The sequence below is a fragment of the Panthera onca genome, chromosome F1 (assembly GCF_046562875.1).
Source record: "Panthera onca isolate mPanOnc1 chromosome F1, mPanOnc1 haplotype 2, whole genome shotgun sequence".
NCBI lineage: Eukaryota > Metazoa > Chordata > Mammalia > Carnivora > Felidae > Panthera > Panthera onca.
Window position 1 is genome coordinate 30,056,519 of NC_138355.1, and position 14,023 is coordinate 30,070,541.

A 14,023-nucleotide genomic window follows, 5' to 3' on the forward strand; every position below is an offset into this window, starting at 1 on the left:
AATATTAAATCATGAGCTTATAGTGGGCCATAATTATTAGATGTAATTTTCAGTAGTTGGTAGGAAGGAGAATTCTAAAAACACAAATGAATAGGTCAAGTTCATATGCTAAGAGTCATTACAACTTGGGTTATAATTTCATAATATATAATTGACAATCTTAATTAAGAATGTTAATGAGGAGAAACAACTTTGGTAAATTTTTTCTTAAACATTTGCTATATGTGTTGTACTGTGTTAGGAACCTAAAATACGAAAAATGAAAATACACAGTCCCTGCAATTGAGAATAGTAACTGTGACAGTGATAGAAACTTTCATGTTCAGGCACTATTATGATTACTAAACACTGAAAACAGAATATAATGGATATTTATACAAAACCATCGTATTTTTTACGTTTATTTATTTTGAGAGAGACAGCATGTGCGGTGTGCAGAGGAGGGGTATAGAGAAAGGGAGAGAGAGAGAGGGAGAGAGAGAGAGAGAGAGAGAGAGAGAGAGAGAGAGAGAGAATGGCCAGCAGGCTCTGTGCTGTCAGTGCAGAGCCTGACACGGGGCTCGATCTCATGAACTGAACCATGAGACCAAGACCTAAGCCGAAATCAAGAGTTGGATGCTTAACTGACTGAGCCACCCAGGCACTCCACAATACCATCTATTTCTAAGTTTCTTTGTAGACTTTCCTGAGCAAAATTTAATCCTTTATTAATGATTCAAGTTATCATTATAAGCATAAGAACACAGACTCTTGAGGTATACCATGACTATGTGCCCTTAAAGTAAAAGTCCTTGAATGCAAGAACCTTTGAGATTTGTGTCTTTTTTGCTGTTTGTGTGTTTTTGGTTTATCATTTAATTCCATCTCTGTCCTCTTTCATCCATTCCAATTTCCACCAATATTTTGTTTATTTTTTTAATGTTTATTTATTTTTGAGACAGAGAGAGAGAGACACAGAGGACAAGTAGAGGAGGGGCAGAGAGAGGGAGACACAGAATTTGAAGCAGACTCCAGGCTCTGAGCTGTCAGCACAGAGCCCGACGCGGGGCTGGAACCCACGAACTGCGAGATCATGACCTGAGCTCAAACTGGATGCTTAACCAACTGAGCCATCCAGTCGCCTCTTCCACCAGTATTTTCTGAGCTCCTTCTATGACCCAGGCAGTATTCTAGGTGCTAGAGATACAATGGTGAACAGGAGACAAAAGTCCAGGTATCAAGGAACTTACATTCCAGTAGGAAAACAGATAAAAGAAACATAAATATGTAATATTATGTCATGTACTTAAAAGTGCTCTGAAAAAAACTAATGTGGGCTGAGGAGACAGAACAGGCTATTTTAGGGTAGGGTGATTAAGGAAGGACTCAGTGAAGAAGTGGCATTTGAACAGAGACTGTATGAATGAAGTGAAGAAGTAAGCCACACAGACATCTTAGGGAAAAAGCCTCTTAGGCAATTGCAAGGGTTCATAGATGGGATGATATTCAAGGAACACCATAAATGTACTTGGAAACACAGTGAGACCAAGTGTGGGGAGGATGACAGGGTATAGTCAGAAAGCCCATAGGGGCAAGACCCTATAGGGTCTTTTAGTCTATAGAAAGAAGGTTCAACTTTATTGTAAGAGAAGCCATAAAGAGATGTTGAGGAGGACAGCAATATGATCTAACTTACATTAAAAAAAAAAAAAAAAAGAAGAAAAGATATTGGTGGCTATGAGGAGGCAAGAGTGGCTGCAGTGAGTGCAGTGAGGCCAGTTCAGAAGGCTGGTGTGGTACACTAACAGGACACGGCTGCTTATACAAGGATGGCATTGGTGGAAGTGGTCAGATTCAAAATGGGTGAAGGGGGTGGAAAGTACAGGCTTCTAGTTACAGAATGAACAAGTCACAGGGATGAAAGGTATTACAAAAGTGTTGTATGGTGACAGATAATAGCTACACTGTGGCAAGCACAGCATAATGGAAACTGGTTGAATCACTATGTTGTACATTTGAAACATCTGACACTCTGTGTCAACTGTACTTTACACACACACTGTTAAAGATAGAGCAACAGGCTTTGCTGGTGGATTGGAGATAAGGTATGAGAGAAAAGAGAGGCTAAAGGTTTTTGGCCTGAGAATCTGATAAAAAAAAAAAAAATGATGATATATAGAAAAGAAAGTGTATTTGGGAGTAAAAAATATTTTTGTCCATGTAAGTTTGAAATGCCTATTACTATCCAAATAGTCAATTAGATATCAGAGAAGAGAGTAGACATACTTGAGAGTCACTGCCATACAGGTAATATTTATGGCCATAAGCCTGAATAAATTGCCTGGGTAGGAATTGAATGTCGACAGAGAGAGAATTTGAGGATTTAGCCCAGCAGTACTGCCCAACATTTGGATGTCACAAAGAAAAGAATAGTTAGCAAAGGAGACTGGAAAGAACTTCCAGCAAAGTTTAACAAGAAAAGCTGCAGAGGGTGGTTTCCCAGCAAAACCAAGTGAAGAGTTTCAAGAAGGGATGATTCACAATGTCAAATGCAGCTGAGGGCTATGTCAAATTCTGTTGGGAGGTTTAGTAAGATAATGCCTCCCTTGCTGTTATATCATTTCTAGATGTTGGGAGTGCACTTGCTTCCAGCAATCCCTTCTACCTCTTTCTAATTCGTAACTTTTAGAGGATAGGAAATTATACAACCCAGTTTCTTAAAATTATATGGAGTAATTGTAAATATGTTCTGGAAAGGATGTGAGAAAGACTCCAAGAAGCAAAGTAAATAAACTTTAGTGCACAAATTTTGTAATCTTATTTACTCTCATCTGTGAACAAGGGAGTTGAGGTTCTTGATAACTGAACTCTGAAAATGTATAAAGAAATTGTACATAAAAACTAGAAAACATGGAGAACAAAAGTCATAAACTAGTAATGTTTTAAAAGGAAATATGTCCAAAAGGAAAAGCAAACTAAGCAAATGACCAAACACTGCCCCATCTCCCCCAGTCATTTATAAAAACAAAAAACAACCCTGACAGATTTCTCTTTCAGAAGCAGCTTTGTTAGTTTGATACCAGCTTTGACAAAAGGACAGTATATAACATGGGCATATTAGTAAGAATAATTTAGCTTAAAATTTTAAATGACTTACCGGCAAGCACAAGGGTAATATTCAGTACAATGAATATTCCACAAAACAGGCCAACTCTAAAAGTAGTCCATGCTGGTGCAGGCTGTAGACAGAAAAACAGCATGCCAGGTATAGGGCAAAATACTGCATACATTCAGCATATGATCTAATAAATTAGTACTATGAATCCCAAAGCTCTACCATGAAAACAAAAATATTTTATGAACTGAATTTTTATAAATCAGAACCAGAGAAACATCCTTCATCCTCCTATAATATGAAAACAGAGTAGCCAGTTATTCAAATTCTTTTACAGAAATCTGAATTACTAAATAAACAAGATTATAATCATAGACGTCAAAGTATACATACACTGAGTTTTCCTTATAGGAGAAACCTGAGTGCAATTTCATTTTTACAATGTATACATCTTTAAATTTCATAAGTCACTCTTTACTCAGAGTTCACGTAATTGCTAGAAGGAACCATGGAGACAGTGACAAGATTAACAACAACTATTTTCTATACTACTTACACTATTAATACTGGGATAATTTAAAGTGAATTTTTATTGATTTATTTTAATGTTTATTTTTGAAAGACAGAGGGAGAGCGTGAGTGGGGGAGGGGCAGACAACAAGAGACAGAGACAGAGAGAGAGGAAGAGAGACAGGATCTGAAGCAGGTTCCACGCTGACAGCAGTGAGCCTGATGTGGGGCTCAAACTCATGAACTGCAAGATCGTGACCTGAGCTGAAGTCAGATGCTTAAGCAAATGAGCTACCCAGGTGCCCCTAAAGTGAATTTTTAAAGACATGCTAGAGGGGTGCCTGGGTGGCTCAGTCGGTTAAGCGTCTGACTTCAGCTCAGGTCATGATCTCACAGCTCGTGAGTTCGAGCCCCGTGTTGGGCTCTGTGCTGACAGCTCAGAGTCTGGAGCCTGCTTCTGCTTCTGTGTCTCCCTCTCTCTCTGCCCCTAACCCACTCACATTCTGTCTCTGTCTCTCTCAAAAATAAATAAACATTAAAAAAAAAATTTAGTTCTGTGTTGTTGTTTTTTTTTAATTTTTTTTTTAACGTTTTTTATTTATTTTTGGGACAGAGAGAGACAGAGCATGAACGGGGGAGGGGCAGAGAGAGAGGGAGACACAGAATCGGAAACAGGCTCCAGGCTCCAAGCCATCAGCCCAGAGCCTGACGCGGGGCTCGAACTCACGGACCGCGAGATCGTGACCTGGCTGAAGTCGGACGCTTAACCGACTGCGCCACCCAGGCGCCCCTAGTTCTGTGTTTAAAAAAAAAAAAAATAATAAAGACATGCTAGAGATTCTCAAGAGACTGGTATATCTGAATCTCCAGAGTATAAAGGTTAAAGAATATTTTTCTCCATTTTAATGCAGATTTATATCAACTGCTTTCTAATATAAAAGAAAGTACCTGATATTTTAAAAGTAAAGGGATGAGAAACACAGGAAAGAGAAAATATTGTGGATTTAAATATTTGCAATGAGTGTTATAAAGAGATTCTGCTGGTTTTTAAGGTGATATTATATTTAAGATGGTTTAAATGTTTTCTAAAAACCTTTAAATGAAAAAAAAATTGAGACTCCCTCCGACTTACATATTATTAATGAGTAACAGGTATCTGCAATTGTTAGTTTAAGACTGAAAGCATCCAGAGGGAAGACTGTCATTTGTATTTAAAAATTTTTTTCTTTAGTTTAAAAATTGTGTAATTTATCATATAGGAAAGAACACATAAAATGTATTTGAACTGTTAAGGAACTGAATAATAAAGTGTGCCTATGCCTATCACTCATCTTTAGAAACAGAACATTTCTATTAACTTTGACATCTCTAACCCTTCCAGATCCATAAACCTTCCCCCCTCGCCAAAGATAACCATTTACGTGTTTTTTTTTTAGCTTTACCAACTCTTCATGCATTCAGAAACACCTTAATTTTTTGAGATTAATTTTATTATTAATAGTTTTACTGAAATATAACTGATATATATTAAAGCATACACATTTAAAGTATCTAATTTGATGTTCTGATATAAGTAAACACTTATGAAACTATCACCATAATCAAGACAATGAACATATGTATCACCTGCCGCGCCCCCCCCCCCGCCCTCCCCCGGCCAAGAGATTCCTCACGCCCTTCTGTAACACTTTTCCTCTCACCACACCCATCCTACCCCTAGACAATCATGGACCTTTCTGTCATTATATAGTAGTTTGCATTTTCCAGAGTTTCAGGTAAACAAAACCATATAGAGTATGTACTCTCTTTTGGTCTGGCTTCTTTCACTCAGTGTAATTATTTTGAGATGCATCCATACTTTCCATATATCAATGTTTATTCCTTTTTATTGCTGAGTAGTATGCCATTGTATGGATATACCATAATTGTTTATCCATTCACCTAATTGAAAGATATGAGTTGTTTCCAGTTTTAGGCTATTATGAATAAAGCTGCTACAAAACATTTGTGTGCACATCTTTTTTTTAAAAAAAGGATTTTATGTATGTATGTATGTATGTATGTATGTATGTATGTATGTATGTATTTAAAAGTAAGCTCAACACCCAAACTCATGACTCCAAGATCAAGAGCTGAATGCTCTACCAACTGAGGCAAGCAGGAGCCCCTTGTATACACATCTTTATATGAAAATATGCTTGCAATCTGCCTTGGGTAAATACCTATGAGTGTAATGGCTAGATTATATGGTAGATGAAGGTTTAATTTTTAAGAAACTGCCAAATTGTTTTCCAATATGGTTGTATTATTTGATATTCCAATAGCAGCGTATGAGATGTCAGAGCTTTTGTTCCTCCAACATTTAGTGTGTCATCATTCTAATAAGTATATATTATCTCATTATGGTTTTAATTTGTATTTCCCTATGACTGATGATATTGAACATCCATTTACGTTTACTTGCTACTTATCCATCTTTGTGTGTTTGGTCAGATTTCTTGCCCACTTTTAGTTTACGTCGTTTGTTTTCTTATATTTGAGTACTGGAGTTCTTTACACGTTTTGAATACAAATCCTCTGTCAGAAATATTTTGTAAATATTTTCTCTTAGTCTGTTGCTTTTCTTTTCATTCTCTTAATATTGTCTTCTGAAGAGAAGTCTTAAATTTTGATGAAGTGCTTTTGGTTTTACTTGTTAGATCTCTGCATAAACCAGCCATCAGGATGTTTTCCTGTATCTTCTTCAAAAATGTGTAGTTTTTGGTTTCATTTAGGTATACTTAAAATTAACTTTTGTATATGATGTGGAGTTCTAATGTTTTTCTTTTGCAGTTGGAAGCCAATTGCTCCAGTGTCATTTATTGAAAAGACTATCCTTTCTAAGCTGAACTGTCCTTACATCTTTATTAAAAATTAGTTGTACTTAAATCTTTACATCTGTCTTTGCATCTTTATTGAAAATTAGTGCACAGGGGCGCCTGGGTGGCTCAGTAGGTTGAGCATCGATTTCAGCTTAGGTCATGATCCCAGGGTCATGGGATTGAGCCCCGTGTCGGGCTCCACACTGAGCATGGTACCTACTTAAGATTCTCATTCTCTCTCTCTCTCTCCCCCTCTGCCCCTCTCCCCTACTCACACACTCTCCCTCCCTAAAAAATAAAGAAAAAAAAATTTATTTAATTAAAAAAAAAAGAAAATCATTTGTCCATGTATTCATTGGTCTATTTTTGGACATTTTATTCAGTTTCATTCATCTACTTGCCTATCTTGACACTAATACCACACTGTTCTGATTACAGTAGTTTTAATAAGTTTGATAGGAAGTAGTCTCAATCTTTCAACTTAGTTGTTCTAAAGTTTTTATGGTTATTCTTGGTCCTTTGTATTTCCATATAAATTTTTACATTTGCTAACCAGTTATACATACATAATAAATATAAAGACCTATTGAGATTTTGAGCTGGACTGTGTTTTATCTATGGATCTATTCAGGAAGAAATGATACCTTAGAAATATTGGGTTTTCTAACCCATGAAAATGGTATATCTCTCATGCATTTGTCTTCTTTATTTCTCTTAGCAATGTTTTAGTTTTCAATGTAAAGATGCTGTACATCTTGTGTCAGATCTATCCCTATATATTTCTATTTTAATTATAAACAGCATTTAAAAATTTGATTTCTAATTATTCTTGATTATATATATATATACACAAATATATGCAATTTATTTTATATGTTCATCTAATATTCTGCAACCATGCTAAACTCACTTATTAGTTCTAGTAGCTATTCTAATAACTCACTGCATTTTTCTACACAGGTTATCATGTCATCAGCAAAAACCCCACCAGTTTTAGTTCTTTGTTTAAATCTGAATGCCTTTTATTTCTTTTTCCTACCCTCCTGCACTGGCTAGAATCTCTAGTACAATTTTGAATAAAAGTGGTTAGATTGAATCTCCTTTTTTGTCCCTAGTTAGGGAGAAGGCATACAGTGTTTCATCATTAAGTATAATATTAGTTGTAGGTTTTTGCCTTTTATTAGGATAAGGAAGCTTTTTTTGTTATGGATTTCCATTCCACTGTGGTCAGAGAACATATGCTCTATGACTTAAATCCTTTTAAGTTTATTGAAACTGGTTTTATGACACAGAATATATCATTTAAATGTTTTGGTATAACTACTGTGTAGACATCATTTAATAAATTTTTTTTAGAAATTTTTTTAGAACCTTGGCATTTTGGATGAAGATATGCAGTACCCGAGCATACCTGAATCCTCCACCACATATCACGAAATAAAAACCTCATCTTAATCATTTAAGGAGACCCGGAAGTTAGGATGTCAATAAAAATAAACAAGAGAAGGAGCACAGAATAAGAAGAGAAAGGTGAGAAGACATTATAATTCATCATGAAGTGAGATGTGGCATTTAATATTTTAAAAACGAAATAACAATAGTAACAACTACTTTTAAAGTTTGGCTGACATATATTTTTTTAAGTAATGAAACTAGAATTTTACCAGCTAAATAGATTATGTTGATTACTAAACAGACAAAACCAACTGGCCAGACAACTGGAAGAAAATACGAACCTGAGCAGCTCCCAAAGGGGGAACACGTAAACGCTTCATAGCTTTTTGTCTGTCACCATCTTCAAGTTCATTAGTCACTACAGCCTAGAAAGACACATTAAATTTTGACACAGGTTATACTAACCTTGAGTAATACATAAATAATTCTGAACCATTTATACATACGGTATTCTGATAACCTCTTGGTGACTATATACTGAATAAAAAGCAAAACAAAAAAATCATGAATAAGATTATATTCAAAGCCAGCCAAGTAATTACAAAAAGGGAACAGAGATGAGGAATTATTTCATTAAAAATAAGACATTAATTTTATTGAAAATATATGGCACACAAATGAAATTACTATACCTCAGTTTCAGAGATGAGCTGGTTGATTTTCTTGCACGTATAAAAAGGCGCCACTTCTACATGAGCCACTCGCCAATCTGCTCCACGAGATGTTTCCAGGATCTTGTCATGCTTTTTGAGGATTTTTCGAAACCCTGTAAAATTCAGATTCTACAGAAAGAAATGAGAAAAACTACTGTAATTTCCACCACCATAAAAGGAAAACAATAAGCACTATGCATTGATGAGCTGACTGAGGACTGAGTACTGAGAGAAATGGCAATGCTTTCATACAAGCATTTACTACTAAAAAGATAAGACTCTTCTTTCTTATTCCATCTGTTTATTTCAAGGTAGTATCATCAGTAATGGTAGTACCATCAGTAATAAAAGAAACCTTGAACTATGAATCCTAGTATTTCTATTTCAAGTAAATTAATAAAAGTCTTAAACTCAAAACATCTTTATTTCCATTTTCTTATGTACAATATTCTCAAAAAGGCTAGTTGGTATTATTTTGTTTCATGATCAAAAGAAGACTGTCAGAAAAATGTTTGGATTTATCATACATTGACTACATTTCTTAGTTTTGTTTTCCGAAGGACTGGCATAGCTATGTATTTTACCTCTAATGTGCAACCATTTATGAACCAGCATGGAAAAATGGAAAATCATCTATTTCTTTTAACTTTCATTTTACTTCCATCCATTCTCAGTTTGGGGATGGGAGTGTGAAGAGAGTCAGTAGAAGTGATCACATACATAGGGTTTCACTGATGGTGGGTGAGAGCTTGCACTCTTTCTCCATTTCCACAATATCAAAATAGTATACTTTTTTACATTCTCAAATTGTTGTTTTTTTGATCAACATGCAAGAAAAAGCAAGAAACCGGCTTTTCACGGTTCTTTAAACCAGAGGCTTCCAAATTTGTTGATCACATAGTCCTATCAGTAAAAAAATTGAATACTGACTCCAAATTAGACTTTGCATGCTTCCTAGTTTGTATATAATTTTTTTTCTCATACTTTAATAAATCATCTTAAACTTTCCTTGGGGTGCATACACCACGAATTAAAGACTGCTTTCAATTTTCCTTTCTCCTCACTCTCAATATAAATATATTCTTACAGAATAGCCAGCCTCAAAGAACAGAGAATGGATCAGAACTTTTATAATTAATGATTATTTTTGTTTTCCCAAACTTTTTTTTTTTAATGTTTATTTGTTTTTGATAGAGAGAGAGGGGGGGAGAGAGAGAGAGAATGAGGGAGCATGAGTGGGGGAGGGCACAGAAAGATAGGGAGACACAGAATCCAAAGTAGGCTCCAGACTCTGGGCTGTCCGCACAGAGCCCAATGTGGGGCTCAAACTCACAAACCATGAGTTTATGACCTGAGCTTAACCAGCTGAGCCATCCAGGCGCCCCAAGGAGCTTTTTATAATGACCCCACACAAAAGCTGGTGGGAAAGTTAGTAAAACAAAATTTAAGAGGGGTATTTCCCTGTAACACACAAGCATAATCAATGAAACATGAAACGTTAATTTTTTATAGCATTATAAGAAAGAATACATTTTTGTTTCTTTTTAAATATAAATTATAATGCTATAGATAAATTTCAAAGGAAAATAATTTCTCATGATATGCTTTACTATTCTTCTTTGAATGATAAAATATTAAATTATCAAAGAAGAACACAGAATTATGAAAGAGATGGAAATAAGTACATGCATTACTGCAGATATGAGACTATAATGTCTTCTTATTTTAAAACTCCCAATGTACCCCTAGAATACTTTTGTTGTATAATCTTGAGTTTTCATCCTGTGATGATTCTAACCACAGATTATTAGTACTAATCACAATAAAATGGAAAAAGAATAGTATGTAAAGTCACTAAATTTAGAGATTAGAGAAGCTTTTGCCTACTGAAATGTTTATTATTGAACAAATCATCTGTTTTTCTATAAATCTGTTACAGAGTCAACTATGTAAACAAATCTGTAAAGAATTAGAAATTAATAAATGCCTTCAATTTCCATAATTTAATGTACATGGTAGTAAGGCTTTACAGATTGGATTTTAAAAATAGTCATATATCCTAATTGCATAGATATTCAGTCTCTATATATATTTGCTGTGACCTAATTTCTTTTCTCTCACAAGAATTCTTTTCTACTTAAAAAAAAAAACCCTTTATTTTAATTCTAATGTAGTTAATATACAGTGTTACATTAGTCTCAGGTGTACAATATAGTGATTCAGTAATTCCATAAAGATTTTTTTTATCACAGAGTCATACTGCAGGCTGCGGATAATAAAATTGGAAGGATTGTTAGTTGTAAATTGAAAAGTCAGTATCTTTTATAATATTATTAGTGTTAGTTTCAGGAAAGTTAACTGTCTAATTGCCTTTGTGGAAATTTTGCTATAGGTTTGGAGGAATATAAAGCTCTTACATAGCCAGCGGTGGTTGGGTAAACATACACAATTTCTTATTTCTATTCACCACTACCACAGATGCCTCTAAAAACAGGAAGCAAACCATTAGGAAGCAAACTGTGAGTGAATATAGTGAATGTTGTACAAAAAGTTTTCAAAAACTGATCTTCAAAAACAGAAATCTTTTCACAAATCTTTTTGATGTTTATTTTTGAGAAAGAGTGAGTGAGAGAGAGAGAGAGAGCGCGCGCAGAGTGGGAGCGGGGGAGGGGCAGAGAGAGAGGGAGACAGAATCTGAAGCAGGCTCCAGGCTCCGAGCTGTCAGCACAGAGCATGATGTGAGGCTCGAAAGCACGAATCATGAGATCATGACCTGAGCCGAAGTCAGACGGTTAACTAAGCCACCCAGGCGCCCCCCAAATAGAAACCTTGTTACACTATTTTGCTACCTTTGATATGTGGTTTTTAGCCAATAAGAACAACTGAAATCACATTAAGAACCTAAAAAATAATGACATGCTAAAGATTTCCCTTTTTGGATTGGCCCGTTAGTATAGTTCACGGTTAATTCCAAATTTCTCAATTATTTGAAGATTCCATTCTCCAGGGTAAAAACTGAAGTACCTGATAGTTCTGCAGCAGGATAAGACTGAGGTAGAACTCGCTGAAGGCCAGTTTAAGGTCTTTAATATTCCTATGTTGGACACGTTCCTCGTGGGACAAGTGGAAGACTGGCTTTCTGCGTTGTCGCAGTGTAGTAACGCCAGTGCTCTCTTTCTGTGCATCCAGTGATGACTGAAGCTCATTCTGAAGTGTAGCAAACCTGCGCTGAGCCTCCGCAAGCTTCTCTGTTAAAAAAAAAAAGAAAGAAAGAAAAAAAAAAGAATTTCAAAACATCAAGATAAAAAACCTGGTAAAGTTCTCACTGACTTCTGAATTTTTAGTACTTATTCCAGTTTGTTTCCCTAAAATTTCTAGGGAAAAAAATGTTACATGTAATATTTAGAACTGGATAGGAAAAAAATGTTTTGGTGTAACATTTCATCCTATCATTCTATCCCACGTTTCCCTCCCTGTAAAACCTCAAGTGTACCCTTTGTTTTTACAGATGAAGATACAGAATTTAAAAAGCCGTGAAAAGTGAGAATGCAAAATGGTACAGCCACATTATAATCTGGAAAACAGTTTGTCCATTCTCGAAAAGTGAAACATAGAGTTAGTTACCTTAAGATGCAGCAATTTCACTCCTAGGTATATACCCAAGAGAACTGAAAACATACGTTCACACAAAAACTTGTACATATACATGAATATGTATTCACAATAGTAAAAAAAAAAACCTGGAAAAATAGTAAAAAAAAAAAACCCTAAATGTACATTAACCAATGAAAGGATAAGTGAAACACACACACACACACACACACACACACACACACACACACACACACACAGGAAATATTATTCAGTCATAAAAAAGAATGAAGTACTGATACATGCTACAACATGAATGAAACTTGAAGAAACCATGGTAAGTTAAAGAAACCAGACACAAAATGCTACATGTTATCTTATTCCATTTATATGAAATGTCCAGAACAGGCAAACCCAGATACAGATTAGTGATTGCTAGGGTCTAGGGGGTTGGAAGAATGGGGAATGACTGCTAATGGGCATAGGGTCTTTCGGGGATGATGAACATGTTCTGGAATTATATAATGGTGATGGTTGTACAACCTCGTGAATATTCATGATTTGAATCTCTCTCCTCAGGAATACCTCAGTCTCTTTTAATCGCTTATGTGAGTAGTCAGGCTTCCTTGGGATAATCTCCCATTTTTTTTTTTAATGTTGATTTATTTTGAGATAGTGCGTGCACATATGTGTAAGCAGAGGAGGGGCAGAGAGGGAGGGAGACATAGAATCTGAAGCAGGCTCCAGACTCCAAGCTGTCAGCACAGAGCCCGACATGGGGCTCAAACTCACGAACCACAAGATCATGACCTGAGCTAAAGTCGCACAGTTAACCAACTGAACCACCCAGGTGCCCCAATAATCTCCCGTTCTTAGTCAACTGATTTGGGACCCTGAATACAGCTGCAAAATCCCTTCAGAGCAACACCTACATCGATGTTTGACTGAATAACTGGGAAAAGATAGAGAATACATGAGGAGGATGGAATCTCAGAGGCCTCCTTAGAATTATGCTATCTGGACTGATGCAAATTTCTAGAGACTCCAAATGCCACTTGGTCCAGCAGTCAAATGGAGATTTATAGTGTTCAGGTTTAACTCACAGTGGACCCAGATGGTCCATGAACTCACACTATGATTACTTTCTCAGTTCTAGAATGTATAACTGGAATAGAAACATCAGGCCACTTGTACAAATCTCACATTGACTCTGACCCAGGGATAAGGGCCATTATTGTCGGAAGGACTAGTGGAAGTTCCAAGAACTTCTCCCTATCAAGATAATAATCAAGAAGCAAAAACACATTCCTAGGGGAACTCCAGAGCTTAGTGCCACAACCAGAGACTTGAAAGATATAGGGATGTTGATATCTATCGTTCCCCATTTAATTCATCTATTTAGCCTGTGCAGAAGTTGTATGGATCTTGAAGAATGACTGTGGATCACGGCAAATGTAATCAAGTGCTCATTCCGATGTCAGCTGCCATTCTAGATGTGGTATCATCACTGGAGCAAATCAACACAGCCTCTAGCACCTGGTATGCAGCTATGCACCTAATAATACAGCTTCTTATCTGGCAGCAGATGCCAGCATTGTCTGAGCCCCAGAAATGGCATCATTCCCCATAAGTACTGGTCAGCCACCTAGTGGTAGGTTGAATGCAACTGGATGCAGGGGGCAGATCTGTCCTCTCTGGAATAAATGTATTCTTGATATGGTTGTGCCTTCCCTGCTCATAACATTTCTGGCTAGCACCACTATTACCTGGAATGTCTTATCCATTTTCATGGTATACTACACAGCTTTGTTTCTGATCAAAAAACTCATTTCACAGCAAAGGTAGTAAAACAATAAGCA

At 36.1% G+C, this 14,023-nt stretch overlaps 1 protein-coding gene across 3 annotated transcripts in view; it reads right to left on the bottom strand.

Annotated features, from left to right (window-relative positions):
* The window catches only part of XPR1 (xenotropic and polytropic retrovirus receptor 1), a 218,207-nt gene that overhangs the window by 61,260 nt on the left and 142,924 nt on the right, over positions 1-14,023 (bottom strand). For all 3 annotated transcript variants that reach the window (XM_060643796.3, XM_060643801.3, XM_060643798.3), the window contains 4 exons: positions 11,598-11,821; positions 8,553-8,702; positions 8,202-8,285; positions 3,137-3,218 (listed from right to left, as the gene is read on the bottom strand). In XM_060643796.3, coding sequence (XP_060499779.2) covers positions 3,137-3,218; positions 8,202-8,285; positions 8,553-8,702; positions 11,598-11,821 — 540 coding nt within the window. The remainder of the gene's footprint in view (positions 1-3,136; positions 3,219-8,201; positions 8,286-8,552; positions 8,703-11,597; positions 11,822-14,023) is intronic.